At 43.4% G+C, this 25,716-nt stretch overlaps 1 protein-coding gene across 1 annotated transcript in view; it reads left to right on the top strand.

Moving 5' to 3' along the window:
- The window catches only part of LOC138511247 (receptor-type tyrosine-protein phosphatase kappa-like), a 1,445,374-nt gene that overhangs the window by 413,219 nt on the left and 1,006,439 nt on the right, over positions 1 to 25,716 (top strand). The window contains exon 5 of the mRNA XM_069626788.1: positions 24,724 to 24,909. Coding sequence (XP_069482889.1) covers positions 24,724 to 24,909 — 186 coding nt within the window. The remainder of the gene's footprint in view (positions 1 to 24,723; positions 24,910 to 25,716) is intronic.

The raw sequence follows: 25,716 nt of genomic DNA, 5'->3' as shown, positions 1-25,716 counted from the left end.
TTGCACCCGGCTCACCTTGTTCTCTTTGTCCCTTCCAGGTTCCACGGATGCCGTGATGAAATGATGGCTGCAGCGCTGGACCGGGAAGATGCAGACTGGTAAGTATGGCGCGGCGCGCCTGCTAGCGATGCGATGCTTCTATTTTCCGACGTGTCTTTTCCAATTCTGAGGTGCGGCGAATTCGGGAACAGATGAAGATTAAAAGGTAAGTTCTTGTTCTTATTTCTCTTTCTTCTAGGATGGTGTCCAGGTTCGAGGCGGGCGTGGCAGAGGACTGGATGCTGCAGGCACGGTGAGCGTCGCGCTGCTGAAGTGCAGAATAACGCAAAGCATGGGCTGCTGTTCGGGCGTGGTTTAAATAGCCTGCAAAGTAGTCCCAGGTAAGAAGTTCCCCAGAACCACATCCAAGTAAAAAATAGTCCCTGTAATAAAATAGTCCCATCCAGGCCTCACGTGGGCTTTGATTCATTTGCAGCATGGTCTGCAGGAGGTAAGTAATGTTTATGAGCCTGGTGCCTAAGGCGCCAGGACTGAACCCAGATAGCCCCCAGCCGGGGCTGCTAGGGTCTCAATACATTTCTGGATGCCTGCTCCCGAGGCTGCTGGGCTGGGTCTGGATGCCCGGGGGTGGGCATCATGACAGTCCCTTTACGAGCGTGGCCAGTTAATTCCAGTGGCTGAACATTAGGATGCTCTGTGGGTCTATCCACCCCTTTGTTATTTCCCTAAACTACAACTTCTAAGGGATAATGATCGGTTTCTTTCGACACAGGCGCCACTAAATCATGCATCAGTGAGGGAAATTCCCGCTATTAGGTGAAACTCTTGAGACGCAAGGATTCTCTGGGGCTGTCACAAGGGTTCCCTACACAAAAAAAGGTAGCTATCAAAATAGGATTTGTTGAGCAAGCGGAACATGGCTATTTAATTTACAGACAATGGGGTGGTATGCGCCACCCCGGGCATGTGTGCCTTAAGGGCAATGGCCATCATTCAGGCCCGGGGAGGGGAGGTGGTGTTCCATGGCATCCCAGTAGACCCAGACATGTTTGTCTATGGAATAACAGTATTGCACAATGCGGTGGCACAGATTGGTAAGGCTTCTTGGTGGATACCCTCAGATTTCATCTTTCTTCCTGTGTTGTCAATGGAGCTTGTGGCGGGTACGATACTGTCCCTAGATTTACAGGGCCAGGTCATGTCGACCAAAAAGGTTGTTGTGGTCGGGACAGATACCCATGGTTGTGAGTGGCCGACGGTACTGTGTACTGACCCAACAGTGTCCCTTAAGGAGGTGACAGATGCAGAATTGTTTGAGGACAGAGATGTCGATGGACATATTCTGTTAGCAATCTGTATCCCTTGTGACATTATGCTACAGTACCAGAAGGTACAATTGTCTGTGATGGCCTTTGTTGCCCAGCCCCATTTCACTGAGAATGACTTTGTAGGGCTCTTACAGGGGGCGGCCCTCGTCCGAATAGCACTCAAGCCTGGCATAGTGTTGCCCATTGCAAAGCAATATCTGCTATCCAAAGAGGCAGAGGAGGGCATACAGGACACCATTGTGGCCCTCCTGAATCAGGGAATAATTGTGCCCTCTACCTCCCCTTGCAACATAGCAATCTATCCAATAAAAAAGTCAAAAGGGGGAGTTGGAGGATGATCCAGGACCTTTGTCCTCTAAATGATATTGTCCAGGCAGAATTTCCTGTAGTTCCAAATCCTGCAATGATAGTATGCAGTATTCCCAAGGAGGAGACTCATTTCTCCAGCATGGCGTCTGGCATGGATTCACATGCTCATGAATATTCCCAGTCGTCAGGCATACAGTTTCACTTTCACTTAAAAACTGTATTTCTCCTCTAAACCAATCTGGATCATACTTCCCTCATCCAATGACAGTCCCTCCCTAAGCCCCGCCTCTGCCAGCCATCTTCAGATTTTTACTGCACGCTTCAGTGATGGGAGTCCTCGAGTTGCTCTCTGAGCTATTTGTACGTTTCTTTGTTTTTTTGATGAGAAAAGTGGTTCAAAGGGCCTGTGTGCTCTTTTCTTCATTAGCCGACAGTGGGGATTGTGGGATATATTTACCCACTTAGCAGTACTCCCATCCATAACCAATTGCACTTCAGCAGAAGCAGAAAAATGCTGCACTGGCTCCTTTGAGCACCACTGCCTCGCATCAAAACTGCGTTTTACAGCTACAAAAGAATGGCTGCACTGTTTTGCCATGTGCCATTGGGCAAAATGGAACAGGGAGCACCCCGAGAAAGGCCACAAGGGTTTGTTCTTGTGTGTACTAAAGAAGCAGGGTGAAAAAGCAGCGCTGCTTTGCTGCAAGCCCAAGTTTCCCATTGAAAAAGGGAAATATTTTACATTTAAAATGATGGCGCTCTGATGCTCTTTTCACCTGTTCGACATTACTCTGCTTTTATCAGTGAGGCCCTGCCATGCCCATCCATATCCAGATTGTGCTTCAGCAAAATAGAACATGATCCCTGTATGACAGGCTGTGTCAGTCAAATCTGAGAAATCAACAAAAGCTTTACTTTCAGCTGCACAGAAAAACGTTTGACGTTTGGCCTACAAAATATCAAAAATCACTGCTTTAAAACAAATCCTAGCTCTCTGAGTATAGGTCAAGTTCAGTGAACTGGTGTCTTGAACAAACTGCTGTATAAAAGAAACTGGCTGGGGCTGCAGAACAATATTGGTAAGTCAGATGGAAGAGCCAACCTTTTATAAGAGAAATCCCAGTAGCCTTCACCATGTGTCAAAATGGGCTTTTGCAAACCAAAAGAAATGCCTGTTTTAAAAGTACAATGTTGAATAAAAACCTGTCCTGGCCTAGCAAAGTAAAGGGGTTTTGCTGGGAATCATATATGGGATGTTTTATTCAACAGGCTTACTTCTGATTCAAAACAAAATAAACTAACATAAAGAAATAAAATGTTTTTGGCTGTACTGGGAAATCAGACCAAACAGGTTTCTGCCATGGCCCAAACGACATTTGGGTGCTGATGACAGCATTCCCCTACCTCTTAGAGAAGCCACAAGGGAGAGCTGGGACACCTACCTGTCAACCGCTACCTTTGAAAACTTTGAATATACCAAGACAAAGAAATGTCACATACTCGTCAGACATTTGTCTGGGCTGAGGCCTCGTACAATAGAGATTCTGGGACACATAGGTTCGAAATTGAAAGTCACACGTCCTCGCAACTTTTACTGAGAGCTTCAAAGCCACCTCAAGAGCAGCCTGGAAGTACATGGCCATATTTGGTGGACAAAGGCAGACCATTTGTTTCAAAAGACTATTTTATTAATAAACTCTTAAGACTTTTATCTGTGTAACCGGACTTTGCAGGAATGTAAACAGTTCACAGTTTAAATGTAATTTTGGTGGCTTTAATTTAAGACATTGTAGCCTTCACTGCCATATTGGGAACAGAAATGACAGAGAATTGGATAGTCTGAGGAAAGTGTACATGATGCCACTGTGAAATTCAATACTTGCATGCCCTGTGATAATCTATACCCATGTATAAAGTTATAGAATTTTAAGTAATATATTTCCCACCAGAAATCGTGAAAATCTATTAAAAGGGCGAAATAATGTCGCTCAGACCTGGGAATTAGACTGCCAAGCTCTGCATAAAATATGTAATCTGCCTATGTAATTTGTTCAAATGCCACAACTGTAAAACTGTGCCATTTATGTCAAAACTGGGTTGTGGCAAAATTAACTGTGGGAGGTTCTGGACATAGTAAACCCACATCATAAAGCTGATGTCATGTCTCTTAAGAATCTAACCAGTTGACAGCAAGGCGGTAACAATCACCCGTGGCCAATCCAGTTGTGAGAGGCGTGCCTAGCTTAAGCCTGCCCCACCGTATAATTCGATGATGTCACCATGCCTTATAAATAAGGGTGGCTGACAGAACTCTAGACAAACTCTCTTGAATTCCCAGCGCCTGCATATCATGACATTCCAGATCCACCTTTGCAAGACTACAGACTCTACTGCAAGGCCAAAGCATAGCTGATCCTATCCCAGCAAGGCCAAAGCATAGCTGATCCTATCCAGCCAGGCCTTGGTCCAGAAATCCCACTAAAAACCCATAACAAATTCCCACTAACTTCAGGGAGAAAGGGGGAAGGTGGCTTAGGCCGCTTTGGGATTCTCCAGTGCGCCTGCTTACCCGCTCCATCCATCTGAGCCGCCGCTGTGCTGTTACCAGACATTTGCCCAGTTGTCTTTTGCCAGGAGAGCCCGCTATCCGGTGATCCGAGCATTTTATTCCAGAAACCGGATGTTTGTTCCTAATATCTAAACTCAAGTGTGGATTGTGAGTATTTCCCCATCCCATAGCCACACATAGTCTACCCCATCTTGATACTGTGGCTTTGTTCTAATCTCTAATTAATCCTATCCTTGCCTTGGTAACTTGTTTAAGACTGTTAGAATTCTCTGTGCATCTTGTCTTTGTTTTTCTAGTGTTAGCGCAATTCTTTCATTCACCTCATCTTGTAACTCCTTAGCAATATTCGGAATAATTTCAATTAATTCCCACATAGATCTGAACGTGGGGCGAAAGGGTTAAATTGCAAATTAACCTGGGATCATCCTGTGTCTTTCTTTAACAATCTAGTCTGAATAATCTAGTGTAATAACATTTTTCCTTTCTTTCCAAACCAATTTCCTCCCTTTTTACCAAAACCGACCCTCCTTTTCTCTTGCAAATCTTATCCAGTTCTTCATCTATAGCCCTCCTTTCACTTCTATATTGTCCATGTGATGTGCATCTATTCCTCAGCCCAAAAACCGCATTCCGTTTCAGAGTTTGTGCCTCTTATTTTGTGAGGGAAGTTCGGATATCGATTCTGTTTGCCGCCTCATATCCCCGACTACCTGCTGCTTCTCTCTATCCACTCAGAATTAGATTAATTGTGGGTTGAGGGAACATTTTAGGGGGAAATCTTAACGCTGGTGCTACCTATCCTAATTGAAAAAGTGTTCCTATTAAATTGTGCTTTCGATATGTTCTTGTAGAAGGTTACCCAGGTGTATTTCAGTAGTTTTCATTGTAATTATCTCCCATTGGTGATTGCTGCCCCATATAAAATAGTGTGATTTTCTTTGAAAAATTAAAGTAAATAAATATGCTATTCCCACCAACCGGCCTGGTTCATAGTCCATTGTGACCCGGGGTATTTGTAAAAGGGGGTGTGAGACGGTCGGGTACTGGCTCAATTTGAATTCGCAGAAAATAAAGAGAAAAGGCATCTCAATTGAGAGCTACATACAAGGCTAAGGGCGAGGGTCCTGGTCCGGTGTGTGATGCCCGATTGAATTTCATAAAACAATTGTGGGCTCGTCCAGGATTGGTTTTGGTTATTTACCCGTGACAGCTTAACACAGCAGACTAACCTGCAAGGTAGTGATACTTTGTGTGGTTGGACGCTGGGTTACACTGTAGAAGCGGCCTCCCCAAAACAAATATTCCAGTACCAGGCCTGTGTATAAAATTAAAGCTAGATCAACCCCAAAAATAGATAAAAAGCAACAGAATACAGATTACCCTTGCATAAATAAATGAATAAAGAAAGAACACTTTCCAAAATGGCCACAGTAGAGATCAATGTAGCTATGGAGCACCTTCTGCACAAATTATATTTCAGGGGGGAATGGCCAGAACAAGATGAAAAAGTCTGGCTAGAGGAAATGACGCAACAGGTCACTGCAGAAGACATGGATACGTGGCAGGGTGGTGGCCTATTGCATCAAGCTTTGAGCGAGTTATACATGACTCCGAAAATTAAAGAGGAGCAGATTACAATTGTCACAATCACGGCCTACATGTACCTCTATATGGGAGTGATGCGGGAAAAGCCTGAGGAAAATAGAACTCTTGCGCACAATCAATCTGAACTTTCAGCTCAAATCCAGACTGAACTAAAATTAGCGGAACAAAAATTGCAAAAGAGCCAAGATTCTGAGGCAGAATCTGGAATTACATAAAAAAATTAAAAGAGGACTTGGCTCTCTAACTGCAGAATAATGTAGACCAAGAGGCCCAATTAAATGCCTTAAGAATAGATTGTCAAGAAAAGGTTGACTCTTTGGACGGGGGTCAACTGAAATTAAAACAACAAATAAAATATAACAGAGCCTGTTCAGAGCAAGTAATCGCTTTACAAAATCAGGTTAATGAGGATTCTACAACCTGCAGCTCAAGGGAATGGCTGCCTGAAGGCTGAGCTCCTGTACCTGCCTTCATCTCCCTGAACTTACTCCAATGAAGAAATGTCAGGAACCAAACACCCGTCTAAAAGGCAGAAAGGGGATGAGACCAGCCCTGAAGGGAGTGATGATAGGCTGATGGAAATGATGATTAAAATGACTATAGATATTGCTGATATCAAAGCTTCCCTTGTGGCTTCTGAAGTTAGATACAACAAATTGTCAGGGAAATTTAAGAACGTGGAAAGTCACCTGACAGTAATAAGTGATGATTCCCAGAAGATGTCTATACAGATAAGGGATTTACAAACACAAGTGCAAAAGCTGACTCTAAAGTGCTCTGAGCAAGAGAATTTCTCCAGGAGAAATAACGTCCCGGTGGCTGGCTTTCCAGAGAATATTGAGCAGGGCTCTCCTGCAACCATTTTTGGAAAGAGGTTTGTTTAAAAGGTTGAGTCTTGACCCTAAGACCCCTTTGGAGATTGAAAGGGCTCATAGATCTTTGGGCCCTAAGCCAGAACCATGACAAAGACCTCGACACTTCATCATAACATTTTTAAGATTTCTAGTGTGTGAATTGGTACTGAGAAAGGCAAGAGAGAAAGGTCATCTGTTTTGGGGAGCCCACAAGATTTTGATCTTTGGAGATCTCAGTCGAGATGTACTGGAGAAAAGAAGAGCTTTTGCAACAGCAAAGGAGAAAGCAAGGGCGAAGCATCTCAAGAATTATATGATTTATCCAGCCATTTTAAGAGTGGTGCTTGATGGAACATTACATTCATTTTTGTGCTGAGGCTTTTCTCATTGACTTGGATCAACAGCCTATGGAGGAAACACCTATTGACAATTCAGGATCATCTTCAACATCAAAAAAGAAAAGATAAATGTTGGCTGTTCATTCTTAATTTACATTAGTTACTACGGTTTGGTTTGGATTATGATATTATATCTTTAATTTAATTGTTTTATTATAGTATTCATGTTTAAAGTTAATTATAAGAGTTTTGTATTTGTGTCGTTAGCGAAAATACGCTGTAATTGGTTTAAAAATGGCACGCGTATTCTTGTTCACTGTGTTTTGTTTCAAGTAAGTTGCGCGAGGAGCCTTGAGGAAAGATCCTAAATACGTGCCGTGCTTCTGGTTACTTCCGTATAAGTGGTCGATGCATGCGCGTATATGGAGGAGAACGGAAAGCAGCGTCGCTACCGGCAAAGGTCTTGCTTACATTGAGGAACGCTATGTAGGATCCTTGATTACAGGGCTTCGTTGGCAGGATGGAGCAAGAAGCAGAGACGGAATAATGCGGCATCGGCTCTCAATGAGAACACGTGAGTTGATTGACACGTATCTTCGGAACAGCACTGTAGATTCTGTTGGCTCTTTGATGTACTGGTTGAAGCAACGGTAACATTAAAAAACCTGCTACAATAGTCAAGGGTAGAGAAATGTGGACAGTTTGTCATGTGTGCAGGACCATATGGTACAGCGTTGGTGTTTCTTTTTGGCAACTGACATTTTTTCTGGCAGTTTAACACTGTTGATGCAACAAAGTAATTCTAATGATGAAATGGCACTTGGCATCAGCCAACGTGAATCCTTGAAACTTTCTGATGCTTGAATCAGGCCCTTCACTGTAAGCTGTGTTTACCCATTCCAAGATGCCTGCTGCATTTTTATTACATTTATTTTCTTTAATGGATGGCGGGGAGCATTTCTAGACCAGAAGGCCGCCAAGCGCTCCCGTACTGCACCTCATTGCCAATAGACAAGATGCAAGTATTGAGGGACCTATGTTGAAGTGTTGGGTCTGCCCGGGAGGTGCTTCAGGCCTCAGGTTGTCTCGGTTGGGCGGTGCTGCATCAGTTTTACCCTATTAGATCTTGCATGGGGTTTAGGAATGGGCAGCGCTTTCAGGTCTGCCCTTAAGTAAGGAGATAGTCTGTGGGAAAATCGAAACCCACAAGTTTGATCTTTGGAGTGCCACTGTAATTGCCCCATACATTGTGATGGGGACAATGCGGGGTAATGCAGGGATCTTCCCGGGCTCAGCAATCTTTGGCTCATGGTGGCACCAAGTCCCCATTAATCACCATAATCACCATAGAACCAGACAAGCGACTGCATGAAATAAGTAATTAGGATTGTGTTTGCATGTATATTTCTTTGGACTCTCTGTATTTGTGGGCATGTGAACAGTCTCTGAAACTACAAACTGACAAACAGCGGTTGATGATATATGATTCTATGGGCTTGACCCAGGCACTTGTTTGTGGGCTCATTTGAGTACGGGCTCCAAGGTTCGAAAAACACTGCATTATGTTATAAGGTCTGTGATTGTGAGTTTGGCTTCAATGGAAAGCAAACTTGTGTTTGTCCCACAGTCAAACTATTATAATGGTACACTTTACTTGTCAGTTCTTGATTGAGCATAGTGCTTGCAGCTAAACCTACTAGTCGCCTTTTATTCTGCATACGCCATTTGGGTATCCGGTCGTGTTGCTAGGACCTTTGGAAATTGTTGATGTGTACAAGTACTTTTCACACTATCGCTCTGTACTGCAGTTGACTCCTTGGGTGCTGAATACTGTGGTAAAGTCAGTATGACTGGGGGTTGGGAAGACAATTACTGAGTGAGCCTGGTGACAGTATCTCCTTCATGGTGGCTCACAATGGTGTAGGAGGTTGAATCTTGAGGGTTGTCTGTTTTGTTCAAATTGTTAAACTGTTAATTTGACTTTTGTGGCTCTAAGGGTCAGATGTTATACTGTTATACTGGCCAGACTTCATTTAGCCGAGTAGCTGGAAGATGGGCCATGTGATGGGAAATTTATGCAATTCCAATGATTTCTCCTGGTACACTGAATATGGAGGTGATGGAGTGAATAAATAGTTTAAATATTGAATCTTAAAATATGGCAAGAAAATGCAATATGTTGGATAAATTAGGTAAATAAGTTTTAGGGGGAAAATGTGAAGGGTGGGTCTAAACAAAATAAATGTTATTTAAAATATGTCAATGATTTTGATGTTGGATGGGACAAAGTTTCATGATTTTAGGGATTTATTTTGTTTTTTAGGCTTAGATATAAACTGTATGAATATGGACAGTGGATGTATACATTATTGGAGTTAGAAAGTTGTTTTACTTTTTGGTTTTGAAACAAGGGAGACTAAGTTATTTGAAATCTATATTATATGATGGGAGGTACAACCTTGACAAGATAGGGTTGGAATGCCGATCGTTTACGGTGTTTTATTATTTAGTATCACCCAGGGGATTTGCTCAAGGTTCTATCTTATTTTTGATTGTTTGGTGTTTTTGTGTTGTGTATTGTGGATGTGCTGTCTTTGTTTCTGTGTTGTGTAACTTTTATGTTCTGACATCTTGTTTGGTTTTTAGCTTTTGGACTATAAATACCATGCAGTTTGTAGCAGAAAGAGGGAGCAATAGTCTAATCTAATGCTTACTTAGATTTAGCAAAAATGGGAGTAGATAGTCTGACGGTGGTGACATGGAATGTGAAAGGTTTAAAATGTCCTGGGAAAAGGAGAAAGGTTATGGCACGATTATGGAAGTCTAAGGCTGACATTGTTTTTTTGCAAGAAACACACTTATTAGATGAAACAAGGCAACGGCTGACTAATTCTAAATATGATAAGGATTTATCGAATTGTCACTCATCGAATTCTAGAGGAGTGAGTATTTTGTTTAGGAAGGGATTACAATATAAAACGGAGAAGGTAGTGATGGGCGCGGAAGGACGTATGATTTTTGCTGATATAATATATAGGGAAAGGATAATTACATTGGGTTGTGTTTATGGACCATGTATTTCTGGTAAAGGCCTCTTTGAGAATATTTCTGAAATTATTAATAGTATGCAAGGAGAAACAATCATTTGGGGGGGTGATTTCAATTGTATTCGAGATTCTAAATTAGACAGAATTTGTTAATGTAGATTTACTAATATAAATACTTGTAGGGAATTTGATCACTTTCTTGAAAAGTATGGACTGATTGATATTTGGAGGGAGCTGCATCCTTTAGATGAAGAATCTACATTCTTTTCTTCGGTGCATGAATCTGTCACCAGATTGGATTATATCTTGATCAGCAAGGCATTGTTGGATAAAACTCTAGGTGTTAACATTGGGGAGAGGGAAATTTCTGATCATGCACCGGTGGATCTTTGTCTGCAGATGGATATGGCGGTCCCATCTTTTAGAAAGTGGATGTTAAAGACGGGTATATTAGAGGATAAGGAGATAACAACAGATTTATTGTCGTGTATGACCGATTTCTTTGAAATAAATTAGGGTTCTGCTGGAAAAGGTGTTATATAGGACAGTTTTAAGATGATGATTAGGGGCTTTATGATTTATGAATGGACTTCTCATCTTCGGATAAAATCCATAAAAGATGTCAATATATTGGAAAGGCAGTTATCAAAACTACAGCAACAGTATGTCAGAAATGGAAGGGTAGACGACAGGGTGGAAATGAATCAGATTCGAGAAAAGTTGTCTAACACAAACTGAGAGGGGTCTTTTTTCTCCAAACAAAAATATTGGGAAACTGGTGACAGGAGTGGTAGGTTACTGGCGAATTGACTGAAGGGTATGCATGGAGTGACTTTTGTGCAAGGGATTAAATTTGAGAATTAACAATTAGTGTGGAAGAATAAAGATACTTGTTCACGTTTTAAAAATTATTACAAAACGTTACATAGGGAAGAAAAATCAATAGACAGGCAAGATTTGGAGAATTTGTTTGAAAATATTACTATTAAAAAATTGTCACTTGACGATAATAATATGTTAGAAGCAAGCATTGGAGTTGATGAGGTTCTTTTGGCTATTGGACAATTGCAACTGGGGAAATCTCCTGGCTTAGATGGGATACCCATTGAGTTTTATAGGAAGTTTGATTTTTTTTTGGCTCCGATATTATGTTTTTTGGAAGTTTCATTCTTTTTTAGGAGGGGAGAATCTATGTCAATCAATGACTGAGGCCATGATTACGGTGATGCTTAAAGAAGGTAGAGATAGTAAAAATTGTAAGAACTATAGGCCTATCTCTCTGCTAAATGTGGATGTCAAGCGTTTTTTACAAAGATATTGGCAAATAGACTAGCTGGTTGTATTTGGGGAATCATCCATGAGTCCCAAGTGGGATTCATGAGGGGTAGATCAGGGCATTGGTAGACATAATAAGTCTTTGTAGTAATAAACTTGTCAATGCTGCTTTGGTCTTCATGGATGCTGAGAAGGCGTTTGACAGAGTGAATTGGGATTTTCTAGAATTTACTATGGAGAAAATGGGATTTGGGAGGAGGTTCAGAGGGATGGTTCTTTGTCTTCAAAGATCAGCAATGGCGTGTTTTTGGGTTAATAGTGAAATGTCTGAAGCTTTTGGTCTTAGTAAAGGTACGCAAAAGGGTTGTCCTTTATCACCTTTTTTGTTTAATGTCACTCTGGAGCCCTTGGTAGCATTGATACGTAATGAACAGACACTACATGGCCTGAACTTTGGGACAAAAGAAGTTCAAGTGCTCTCTTATGCAGATGATATGGGAGTGGTGCTCTCAGATCCTGAGAGAGGTAGTCTGGTTCTCAGGGAGATATTAGAAAAAGTGGGCAAGTTTTCAGGTTATAGAATAAATTGAGATAAAACGGAGGTGTTCCCGCTCTCAACGGCAGTTAGAAGAGGGGATTTTGCAGGGTGGAATTGTAGGTGGTCAGAGAGATGTGTGAAGTATTTGGGGATCTTTCTGATCAATAATGTGCGGAAAATGGTTCAGTTCAATATAACTAAATTTCTGGATAGACTTAGAAGAGATATTAGAAAATGGTCAAGATTAGATTTAGGGATCTGGGCAAAGATTAATTCAATTAAAATGTTACTTCTACCTAAGATGTTATATGTCATGAAGTCGATTCCTCTTAGTTTTTCTAAAAAAATGCTTAAGCAAATTGATCGGGTCTTCTGAGACTTTCTTTGGGGTGCGAAAAAGGCCCCTAGGATTCTGAAATACATTCTATAACGGAGCATTAAGGAAGGGGGGTTTGGATATCCGAATTGGGAAAAATATTATAGAGTTTTTATTTTGAAAAAAAAATATGTGAAGGAAGAAACAGTAGAAGATGACATGAATTAAACGGAATCCCAATAGGTAAATTGAACAGAAAGAAAAACAAATGCAGAACGTGGAGGAAAAAATGACAAAGAGAAAGTTTAGTAAGGACCTACCCGGGTGGAATGAGGACGCTCTAACGGCTCTATACCACGCACCGGAATACTGCAAAGCGTCTTATCGAAGGTGCTCCTTTCAGTTTCTGTTGATTGTCTGCTAAAAGTCAAGAAAAGAAATAAAACAAACAAGAGGCAATTGAATGCCAAGGTAATCCACTGCAAAGCAGAATAACGGTCCGAGGTCAGTTCAAGGAGGAGGGCATCAGCAAATCAAATAACTACATCCAAGGGAATCCACAGTAATCCAGAATACCGGTCCAAGGTCAGTTCAAGGAGGAAGGCACCAGCAAAGCAAACCGGACTACATGGCAGAATAACTGAAGCAGAATGGAATGGTCACATCAGTTATGAACGCCAAGGATAGAACCAGGTCGGGTAATCCACGGAAGGAGTTGGAAAAGTCTCTGTGTGAGGAATGGAGAGCGAAGATGAAAATCCCAGGATAGATATCTGCAGCCGTTTAAAAGTTCCAAAGGTGTTTCAATAAAGAAATGTACCGGGAGCAAGTCGCGTAGCAACTTAGATCAGCAGCGCAGGGATACCGGAAGGGGAATCCCTTTATGGAGTGCCGGAAACCCCTTCGTAATTACGGCAGTCTCTCGCATCGGGTTAACCATGGCAACTAATGAGTTACCGACGCAAGCTGGATCGTCTGCATTCATGAAGTTGCCATAAGTGCCAGGGAATCCGCTACCTTCGCAGCGTGAGAGTGGGTGTTGAAGCCAACCACCACGTCTGCCCTCTCTCGCGCAGCAAACCGTGAAATCCCCTTCTTGACTCATTTTTAAGGAATCGTCTTTGAGACCAAAATCGTGAATACTATTTGGCAATCCTCTTTGCACAGCTTGAAGAATCATCTTGAAACTATCTTTGAAGAAAAGTGAAGAAGATATAACTGGTACCTTGCTGGCGTAAAGGCTGCTCAAAGTCACATCCATTGGGTGAAGACAAGGACCTCCAGGGAGAGACAGACTCTCTCCCTAACCACCTCTGGTGGACATTTGAAGCGACCTGCCTGAAGAATTACTGGGAAGGGCAGAAGGCTGACTCTGCTTTCCTAAGTGACTCAGTGAAGGTTTTCAAAGCATGGTGAAGACCAAAAGGAGCTGCCTTGGCATTCTCTGCAACTATGAGCTGATTTGTGCACTTCAAACGTCTTCAAGCCAATCCTGATACTACCATCAAGACATTGAATCATCAATGCAGACTAATTACAACTCTGAGAGCTCTCAATTCCATTAGGCGCTGAGTCCAAATACCTGCTTTCCTCTTATCGAGCCCCCATTGAACCTTCAAGCTACACAGACTAGAACATCTACTGCCTGTCCCAAGCTTCTTCAAGCCACAAGCTATTGCAGGATGTCGAACCGCACCATATTCTTGAAACCCATTGAGCCAGATCGGCCCCTCGTACCTCACTTGAAGGACCAAATAGCACTGAAAAGTTGGTCTCAACGCTGTTTCAATCCTGATAAGAGATGATAACATGGTGTAGCTCAGTCTCCCTGGCCTTGTTCTGTGGTCCTTGGTGACATTTAAAAACCCACATTGTGCCTTACAACATATTCTTGACCTTTTATTGATTTCTACAAGAATGTTTACTTGCGGACTCCCATTTTTAAATACCCAGAGTGCCCTTTTCTCCCAAAATCTGCATTCTCTCTGTATCTCATACAGGGGTGGTTTGCTAGTGTATTTAAAAGTATGTTAGCCTGTTCACTTTAATTAGAACCTTTGTTGTCCATTTAGACATTTATCTTATTTTTGTATTCACCTATTGTTGTTTGTATGCTTCCATGCTGGCTCAAACCCTTTTTCAAGAGTGTAGGATTCCTGCCGGCCCAAGTTACCTTATGTGTCAGAAAGAGGTAAAACGTTCATGCTGTACCTGTTCCATCTTTATGAATGAGATCATTTATTTTCTGAGGCTTGTGGAATCTGCTTCGATCATATGCTATGCATAGGCTGACATATAGTGTTGTTGTTTTCGAAACTCGAAAAGGGACATCGACAGGGTGTGCCAGTAATACTATCCCTAGTGTGACGTTCACTGTACCCATGGTCCTAAACGCAGCGAGGTCCCTCAGATAGTTTTTTCCACCATCGTGAGCAGACGCTTCTCGCCATTTGCTTATGATAAGTTAAAAATAGTTTACTCTTTCTGTCCTTTTCCTTCCGACTTTGTCAAATTCATCGACGCGGTGGAAAAGACAAGACAGCGCCGTCAGACGAATTCAAAATTCGACTGACCCTTTCGGACATGGAAGGCCCACCGGGCCTAGGCCCTTACAGTAGGGAGTGTGGTGGGCAGTCATTGTACAATGCATTTTCCCACCCATTACCTTTATCGCCTGGCTGCCTTTCCAAAACATGGATAGAACAGCATTCAAATTCTGCCCCACGTTTATGTCTGTGGATTGACAAACACAGAGTGTGTAACTTGTGTTTGAACCACGACGAGGGGCATTGTCGAGCCCACAAGCTCTTCAAACCTAAGACCCTTAAAGACCATAGAACCAATCACTGGGCCCATCACGTAATGCAGGCCGAGGCCGCCATTGACGTGGAGGTAGCTTCCAGTGATGGCAGCGTTGCCCGCCTTTTCGGACGGCGAGGGCGACAGGGAACAGTTAAGTTCCCAAGTGCAAGCCCCGACCCCGGTCCTGATAGCCACATGACAGGCCCCAGAAACCAAATTACGCCTCCCATAAAACAACATCGACCGAACGTTGGCAGACGAGGCAGAGGTCCATCCCACTACCGAGTGTCAACATCACTCGTCGAAATCAGCTGTAGGGTCAAAAAACACTGGTTTGTCACACCTTGCTAAAAAACATGTCCCTGAGAGCCTGCTAACGGCTACTCATTCCAAAAAAACACTCTGCCATGAGTTCTAATCCTAAAGGTAAGTCCCATAAGGACAAATCCCATTAGGACAAGTCAACCCCTACTAAGGAAACAATACCTGTCCCACAGGAGGAGGATTCCTTGGCTAAAGCCTTAAAAGATAAGGGCCTATCCACACCTACACCCTTAGTACAAGTCCCTACTCCCCAGTTCCCTGGGGTCAACTCCAGTTCAGCACAATGGACTGTGGAGGACATAGATAGAGCAATGACAAGAATTACCTTTATGGCCAATTTTTTTTTAAAAAACCCTCACTCTTTCGACAACCTTCAAATTACACCTCCTACTACTGCAGCTTCCAGCTCTCATCCCCTAGCTTCAGGCTCCAAGCCCTCGGCAAAGAGGTATCGTCCAGCTGAGCTATATGACGTACATTCAGACACTGATTGTGATAATGAGGACCACCAACAATCTGATCACTATTTTTATGGTGATGATGATGAAGAGGCGAGGTGTATATTCCAGAGGATTCGCCAGTGCCTGATTCGCCAGTGGATAATCAGCCCATCCACAATGACATATTAATCAAAGCAGCTGAACACTTTGGTATCCAGACACAAGAGACACAGCAAGGCATGGACTTTGTGGAGGATATTTTAGAAGACAACAAAGCTGCCACCCAATTTATCCCAATTTTAAAATCTGTCCAGAGAAGAATCCAACCTTCACTGGTAACGCCTAATCAAACACGGGCAGCAAACCCGCAGGTAGAATAACGTTTCTGGCCAGCTCCATCTGACCCACTCTATAACAGCGGCCAGTTTAAGCCGGATTCACTCGTGGTGACAACTACCCGAAAGAGGGCAGGTACACCACTAGCCTCTTCAGAGGCCCCCCCAGACAAGGAGTGCAAGACGCTCTATACCATGAGAAGGAAGGGTAGAGACTTTGGCAGCGTTTCAAACTAGAATCGCCAACAATTCCACACTGTTGTCAAGCTATGATTGCCATAAATTGGAAGAAATAACTACCCTAATTGACTCTGCACCAGATTCTTTAAAGTCTAAACTTGCCCTAGTAGCAGTGGAAGGCAAAGCTACTGCCGGCTGTATTCTCAAGAATAACCTTGACACTGCAGATAATGCTGGCCGAAATATTGAGGAAGGAACCATAATCAAGCGCCAAGCTTGGCTACGCCAATCTGCCTTTAAGCTTGAGACCCAGGTAACGTTACTTAGCATGCCAGTGGAACCGACTGTCTTATTTGGCAAAGCAGTAGAGGACACCCTAAAGTCCGCCAAGGAGGAATACGACTCTCTGAAATCCCTCTAGCAACTAACTAATAAACAACTTGGCCAGAGGGGCAGGAACATTTTTTGCCATTTTCGTGGCCAAATTTCCTAAAGAGGATCTGTATATAGACAAGGTCAAAATTCTTACTGGAATAACAACCAAGGCCAAGCGCCCCAGGGCTACCAGAGAGGACAGCGTAAATCCCGCGGCCGGAGAAGATCATCCACATCTAGAGCTGGAGGAACACCTCCCAAACAATGACAGCCCACTACAGGTCCCCTCCCATGCCTCCACAGTATGGGGACGGATTTCACACTACACTGACGCATGTGAGGGAATAACCATGGACAAGTGGGTGCTATCGACAGTAGCGGGAGGTTATTGTTTAGAGCTCATCCAAACACCATCAAACCATCCTCCGCGGCAGAGAAAGACAACAAAGGAAGAACAACTCATCCTTCTCGAAGAGGTCAACGCGCTGCTTCTCAAGGATGCCATAGAGATTGTGCTGTTGTTGAGACTGATTTTCTATACTCTGGCCTGGTGCACAGATGTATAGAAGGCCAACCTATATATTGTGACAGGGACAACTCTGGGAAGCTGTAGCCAAACCAGTTTAAGATAGCAGCGGGAGGTGGTCTAGGCTAAGTTCTTCAGAGGGGTGAGAGTGTAAAGGGTCCACAATGAGGTCACACAATGGGAGTCACAAATTGCACTTAGACAGGATATATAAAAATACAGCTATTTAGTTATGGCCAAAACACACTGTAAGAAAAATGAATACAAGCAGGTAGACTTGTCAACCAATACCATCAAACTAAAATACATATATACAGTCACAGGTTCAAGTGCATAATACCAATCAAAATACTCCTGCAAGGGAATGAATAGGTGAGTATCACACACAAAAAGGTCCACAGAGATGATCCCTAACTAATATTGTCCAACCCTAAATTGTCTGGGGCCTTGTGCCCTATTGTTCAGGATACAATTACACAGAACTGGAAAAAAAAATGTAGGTAGGGTCTCTGGGGTCCAGTGATGGATTCTTAGAGTCAGGTTTCAATATAGCCAAGTGTCCAAAATTACCCCCAACAGTCAGAAGTAATGGCAAATTAGCCAATAGTGTTAGAATAAAGGTTATTATAAGTGCATTGACTTATAATGGGAGTGTAAGGGTATGTTAAAAGCTCAATAACTTACCCCCCTCACTCTGAATCTTCTGAAGTCTTTTCCAGAACAAAGGAAGGGTGTCCTGGCTTGCTTTTCCCACCAAAATCAGCGGTCCTCGATTTTCATGGGTTGCAGGTTCGAGTGATTCTCTGTTTAGGATCATTTGCTGGTGCAATGACTCTTGGTGAAGAAATTCAAAAACAAATGATGCAGCACCCTTCTTGGGACTGGAGGAGTGTCAGAAAAGCAGGTTTCGGACAGTACACGCAGTTCACAGCGATACAACAGGACTCAGTAGCCATGGTCAGACTTTCCGGTCTTTCTCAGGTTCCCTTGGAGCTAGGACACCGATATTTTGCAGAGGGTGTCGTTGCAGTTGCAGCTCAGGGTGTGCCAAGGTTCAGGTGGAAACTCGGAACAGCGATGAAGATAACCCGGTAGCCCAAAAACAAAGCTGGTCAGCCACAGGACGATTCCAAGGCACTTCCGAAGGCGATTTTCATGCTGGGCACCGAGTAGGCTTCGGGAATGGATGGTCCCTCGACTCCTGGGGTTGTAGCACCTTCGCAGGCCTACTGAAGATCACGAGACAGGGCTCCACCGGGACTGTAGCAGAAGTTGGTTGCCAGGCCTCCTTCAGACAGGTTTCGGGTTTCTTTGCGGGTCTCCTCAGCTGGACGGATTCTTGGCTCCTTCAGGTTCTTCCAGGATCTCTGAGAAATGCATGCAGGGGCCCTCTTCTTTATCCTTAAAGCCAGGTAGCAGTCGAAACTCACACTAGCCGATGGGAGAACTAGCCCACACACACACCCCACAGTGGTCCAAGCGGGACCACTGGCGGGAATACTCATGCATACCACTCAGACACACAGAAACCAAGATGTGTATTAGGGTCAGACTGACTCAGCCCACATCCAGCCTCCAAACACACAAAGCCCTCCAGTAGCCCGCCAAAAGCTGCTGCTTTCCCGGTCACTGGAAGTCCTTATAAGGATCTTTCTGGCCTCTGAGGCCAGGAAGAAGGCTAAACAACAAGATGCAAAAAGAATGGGCGAAAAACCTTGTGGCACGGCCATGTTTGACCAGTAGCCACAGTAAGTAGCCAAACGTGGTAAACACGGTTAAGCTAAAACAAAATTCCCCAAAAAGTGGGGAAAAGTCACTGCTACCACCAGCCCATCTTTTAAGCACCTCTAGAGTAACCAAAAAATCCTTTGAGTGTTAGTCAAGGGCAAAACAAAAATGAACCCCATTGCACTGTAGTGTAAGCTGCTTTGTGCAATGATAAAAAGTTACCACATGTGATACAAAAGTAACCACAAGTAGCAACATAGTCACAAGACTAAGGGAAGCACTGTTTGCCAGTACTGATAGCCTTAAGGACATATCAGTTTCCCCATAACATGTGAGCAAAGGCCAGTGCAGTGAAGCTTAAGGCTTCACTGTACTGCAAAAGGTACAGGTCATATTGAAAAATAAAAGCAAAAAGTATAGAGGTTCCATAAAGATGGAAGGAAAGGTGCAGTGAAGAGAATCTTTCCTAACAGCCGTCTAACGTGGTAAACAAAGGTATTTATTCATCCTACTTCCTTGTGCCGAAAAAAGATCTAACTATGCGCCCAGTATTAGACTTAGGCCCTGCAAACACTTATGCAAAGCAACAAAAATTCTGCATGACAACGCTACAAGATGTAATCCCCCTGCTAAAATGGGTGGATTACATGGCAACACTGGATATGAAAGATGCCTATTTTCATATTTCAATGTTCCCAGGGCTCAGAAAACTCTTGCCTTTCAAAATAGCAGACTAGCACTACCAATTCAAGGTGCTACCCTTCGGAATAACTTCAGCCCCAAGGGTATTCACCAAGGTACTGGCGGTGGTGGCAGCGTTCCTGTGCAAGGAGGCAATCCCAGTGTACCCCTACCTGGACGACTGGCTGATCACGGGAGACTCACCCCATCTTTGCAAACAAAACACGCAAAGAACCATGAATCTTCTCTTTCAGTTGGGTTTCTCAATAAACGAGAAAAAGTCAAGTAATGTACCAAACACAACAAAAGAGTTCCTAGGAGCTGCATTAGACAGAATAGCAGGCTTGGCCTTTCCATCCATGGAGAGAGTGCAAAACATGCTTTGGAAAATACCTCAGTATCAAGCCAGTCTCCAGATAAGCGTACGCAAAGCAATGCGTTTACTAGGCATGTTGGCATCGTGCATATACCTGGTCCCACACGCACGTCTGCACATGCACCCAATGCAGGAGTGGCTGGCGAAACAGTGGTCTGAGGCAAGCGGTCAATAAGACGATCTAGTGGTCGTTTCGCCAACACTAGTTCAAAACCTACGCTGGTGGACAAGAGAAAACATGTTAAAAGGAAAACCTTTCCAGGATCTGGAAGCGCAAGCGATCATTACAACAGACGTATCACTCTCTGGGTGGGGGGCTCATTACCTTCACATCACAGCACACGTTATGTGGACTCACATCACGGCACAGAACGACATCAACCTGATGGAACTACTAGTAATATTTAAAGCACTTCAAGCATTCGAAGCGCAGCTGACAAACCAGTCAGTTCAAATTCTAACGGACAGCCCCACTGCTATGTTCTACATCAACAAACAGGGGGCACACACTCTCCAAGTTTGTCCAAGCTGGCGTAGAAAATATGGAAATGGAAACTCAGATGGGGGATGTGCCTATCCTCCCAACACCTTCCAGGGGTACCCACCACTCTATCAGACTATCTGAGCAGAGATCCCATACCAGAGGAACAAGAATGGCAACTAGACTCAAGTGTCGTAGACCACATCTTCTCTCAGTGGAGTTACCCACACTAGACTTGTTCGCTACAGGAGAAAACAAGCAATGATTAGATTTTGCGTCCAGGTTTGCCCAGCCAGACTCCAAGGGGAATGCCCTATGGATGAACTGGTCAGGGACATTTTCTTAAGCTTTTCCCCCGACTCCATTAATGAGCATAATAGTGCTCAGAATTCACAGAGAACAAATGACACTCATCCTAGTTGCTCCCATGTGGGCGAGACAGCCGTGGAATCCACATCTGCGCAAGCTTGCGATGTGCAATCCCATCAAACTCCCATGTCAGACCAACCTATTAACCCAACAGGGGGAATAACAGTGCACCCTCAACCACAATCAATGAACTTGGAAGCATAGATCCTGAAGTCATAGAGTTCGGACATCTTAATCTACCAAAGCGGCGTATGGATATCCTCAAAGAGGCACGAAAACCAAACACTAGACACTGTTATTTCGACAAGTGGAGGAGATTTGTAATTTGGTGCCAGTCTAAAAAAATAAACCCCATAGAATGTACTCCATCCCACATTCTAAATTGTATGCTCCACTTGTTAGACTCGGAGTTAGTATTCAACTCTATAAAGGTCCGCCTGGCGGCTCTATCAGCATATAGCACCTCTCCAAGTAAAGTATTGTGGTGGAAAATTCCAGTCATTAAGGCGTTCATGGAGGGAGTAAAAAGACTCCCTCCTCCAATTTCTAACCCACTGCCAGGATGGGATCTCAATGTAGTACTCGCAAAGCTCATGGGGCCCCCCATTTGAGGGTATGCATAAGTGAAGTCTTAAACACCTGACATACAAAACTGCCTTCTTAGTGGCTATTACTTCCATAAGAAGAGTTAATGAATTGCAAGCATTGTCAGTGCAGGACCCTTTCTTTATCATCCATAAAGACAAATTGGTTTTACATACTCATCCTAGGTTCGCCCCTAAATTCATTTCCAAATTCGACGTGCACAAATCCATTGAGCTACTAGCCTTCTTTCAGAATTCAACTAGCTCAGCTGAGGTAAACCTGCACACACCAAATGTGAGGAGGGCGTTCCTTTACTACGTAAACAAGACAGACCACTTAGGAAAACAGACCAACTGTTTGTCTCTGTAGCACCAGGCAGAGAGGGAGACTGCATTTCTAAGGATGCCATCTCCAGATGGATAGTCAGGTGCATACAACTATGCAATTCATTATCAAACAAGACCCTGGGCCTCATTATGAGTTTGAAGGCAGCCATGTCCTTAATAAGGGCATGGCTACCTCCAAACTCGGGTCCGGGTCCCGCAAAAGGGGACTTACCGGGCCATTCTGATCTTGGAGGGCCCGGTAAATCCCTTTTGCGGGACCCGGTACATCCCCATTCCCAGTTGAGCTCCCATAGGGCTCAATGGGAATGGGGAGGAGGCTAACGACGGGCCCGTTGTTAGTATCCAGGACTGCTAGCACGCCTGGCCAGACCAGACGTGCAGAGCGGGACCCGCTGCAGACCTCGTAATGTGGCGGCCCGGAATGAACGGTGCCGGTCCCTTACTGGCACCGTTCATTCCGCGCCCGCCAGCCTCCTAATGAGGGCCACTGCCTTTTACACTAAGAGCTCACTCCACAAGGAGCACAGGAGCTACTCTGGCTTTTATCGCAAATGTCCTTTTAGACAGCATTTGCAAAGCAGCTACATGGAGCTCAGTACACATTTTCACTCTGCACTACTGCATTGCCACTCTTTCCAAAGCAGATACATAGGTGGGACAAGCGGTTCTAAAACATCTATTTGATGCTGCTCCTTCTCACAACCTGTAACCTTCTCCTAACACTGCTCGCTAATATATGCATAGCAACTGATCTAAGCAGATTCCACAAGCCCCAGAAGGGATACATTACTCACCGAAATCGTATTTCTGATGCTTGTATGTGCTTAGATTCACATGTGCCCACCCTTCCTCCCCTGATAGAAGGTGCATAGATGTTATATGAGCTGTTCTGTTATCTTTCTGCTTGGATACACCTGTACTCACGCTACACTTGATGCAACCTCATGTCAGAAACAAAACAATTTGAGGGACCTCGACACGTGACGGACTATGGGTACAGTAGACGTCACACTAGGGATACTGTTATTGTCAAGCCCTTTAGACGTCTCTTTTCGAGTTTTGAAAACAACTGTAATACTCTGCAGCTTCCACTAGATGTAGGCCTATGCATAGCATGTGAATCTAAGCAGATACAAGCATCAGAAATACCATTACGGTGAGTAATGTATCCCATAGAGTAGTAGGGTGACACTGTGCAGGAGGTTAGTAGCCATTGCTCCTCCCTGTACCTGTACCTGTACTGTGGGGCAGTAGTAATGATTTCACAGTATGGCCTGGTTTTGCCCTGGACCAGCCTTTTTATCAATCCAACAGCAAAATGTCCTTTGACCTCCCCTATGAAATACATTTTGTATGATCCCATGTCCATCGTCGGGTAGATATACGTTCCCTTTGAATATCTGAAATGTCTATGGGCCTCATGACGAGTTTAGCAGTAAATCTGCGGTTTTGCTGCCAATATCATTTACCATTACCACCACTTAGTTCTGTGGCATTAACACTGGGTTTTGAATGATGGTAGGGTAGTGTACAGTCCCTAGGACTCCATGGGGATTATTGATGGATTTACAGTGAGCAATAATTCTGTGCTGTAAATCTGTACATTTTTGGATCAAAGTGGAGGATTTACCTCCAGCATTATTGCTGGAGGTAAATCCTCCACTTTAAAATTAAACTTGGAGGTGCGGTAAAAGCGTTGTTAATTAATTTACTGCCAAAACAATTGCAGTAATAGAATTATCTTCACTTTTTTACTGCACCACCAAACTCTTAATGAGCCCCTACATTAAGTACTCGCTGTTCCCGGCCATACAGTGCTGTGGCTCAGTCTGGTTAAATGGAAAAGAAAGAAAAGAGAAAGCGCACTTTTGTAATATGTTTAATTTGACAATGTTTGTGGGTAGTTTTTAATGGCTCTGACGGTTCTCCAAGTTGAGGCAGTTAAATTTTCCCGGCGGCGGCGGCGCAACACATTCCTTTCGTTTCTCCATTAAATTTCAGATCCTTGCAATAAGGACACACCTCAGTCATGGTGCCGATGAGAACATGCCAGCTCAAACTATAATCATCAGCTGGGTTGCACCGGAATGCAAGGCGATTGTAATGGCGTGATTGCTGAGCACGGAGTCGTGTTTGACGCTGATCTGTTGTTTCTCATTGACGTCTTTCAGCCACTCTCAGCCTGTCGCGTTCATTTTGTTGCTACCATGCTATTAACCAACAATTACTTAATGGTGGTATCAGCTGAGTAGTGTATTTGGCCTGGACAAGCTGGGTTTTGATGTGGCTTTGACCAATGAAAATAAGTCCATCCCACTACTGCTTCTTCTAGCATGAACTATGATTTCAAATTTCAGACTCGCTGGAGGCTTGGGGGAAAATTCACAGATTAAGACCAGAGTAAATCACAGTTGTGCTTCTCTGAGCATGCCTGTGAGTGAGGTGTCAGGGGAATACCTACATACCTCTGTGGAGCAGGCCCTAATGTCCCACTCGATAGGGTGTAGTGGAAGTGGTGGGAGAAGCCACCATACTAGTTTCCTCATCCTCAAGGTGTCATTTCCGCCCAGTACCCAGCTGAAGCACTGTACATAGATGAAACCACCAAGAAGGAAAGCATGACAAACAATTGTTCCTTTTGCATAGGTGAAGAGAAATTACCTAGTTTAATCTCTCTCTTTCCAAATAAATAATTTTGCCTAAGCCGGCTATATTCAATATGCAGTATGGCCTTTAATGTCTTCATAGTAAGTACAAGCTAAGGGCAATCTTGCTGGAGGAGTTGCCGCTTGAGGAGGTCATTAGTAATTAACACCTATCTTCACCAGGCACATGTTTGATTAGTTGTAATTTGATAAGACACATAATATGAAAGTCAGCTTGTAGCCTGAGATATTTTTGTTGACCTTCATTTCTATACACACAGCAGTATTTATCAATATTTTGTGAAAGTCATGCGAAAGAATATCCTAAATTAGATTTTCCTTTTTTTCAGAAAAATGCAGGAAACTTCACATAACGGATGAAAAGGTGCAATTAGAACCAATCAAGACATATTATGATCCTTGGGAGTCTGTAGCAGTGAGCTGTCTTGAAGGATATGCAACATCATATATTAAAATACAATGTATACTTAATGCAGAAAATAAATACATTTGGTCTCAAAAACCCACCTGTATCGGTATGTTTGACAATGAGAAATGTCTGCTACCCAACATGGTCTTTATAGGATCATGTTAAGATTTGTTTACAAATGTACCTTAATGAAATTCTGCACCTCAAAACAGGTTAATGTTCGTGTGGAGATTTGGTTTTTAACTCTCCTCAATCAAGTTCAGAATTATACTGTTGTAAAGTTGTGTGAATTTCAAGCTGCCAAACATTGCCTCCAGCTGCTGGCAGTGTTAAAAGATAGAATTAGCACGCTTCCAGTGTGTGCCATTTTGTTAGCTAAAGGTCAGTTATGGAGAAAACTATAGCTAGGCAAAGAGTGCTCCCGTTTGTGGTGATACATTGTCAGCAGCAGTGGCTGGAGAATTAGCAAAGACAGTACAGTGTTCACAGTGGATGGTTAGTCGATAGTGGTACCTAGAGCGCCTTTTACATCTGTTCTGCGTTGCTCATTAACTCCACTGACTCAATGATATTCAAACAAGCAATTGCTGAGGCTCTCAAACTAGCCAATTCTGAGATGGATGACATCCTCATTTGATTCCACTGCATTCCTAGTGTCTAGAATGGCTTTCCGAATACTGAAGTTCTGTCAGTCCATGTGATGTGTGCAGGGATTACATCTCTAAATCTATCCCTGATAATGGGGAAGGAAAAATTATTTCTCCAGCATTGGATTTTTCATAGATTCGCCTGCTTTAATTCCCTGTCATCAAACTGGGAATTCTCGCTATATAAATATCACATACAAAGGAATAGACATAGCTAATAAAGCCTTAGAGGGTTCACATTATACAGCCTATCCACCTCACTTTGG

The sequence above is a fragment of the Ambystoma mexicanum genome, chromosome 6p, assembly GCF_040938575.1.
Source record: "Ambystoma mexicanum isolate Mex_15411 chromosome 6p, UKY_AmexF1_1, whole genome shotgun sequence".
Classification (NCBI taxonomy): domain Eukaryota; kingdom Metazoa; phylum Chordata; class Amphibia; order Caudata; family Ambystomatidae; genus Ambystoma; species Ambystoma mexicanum.
This window is presented reverse-complemented; position numbering and strand designations above follow the sequence as displayed.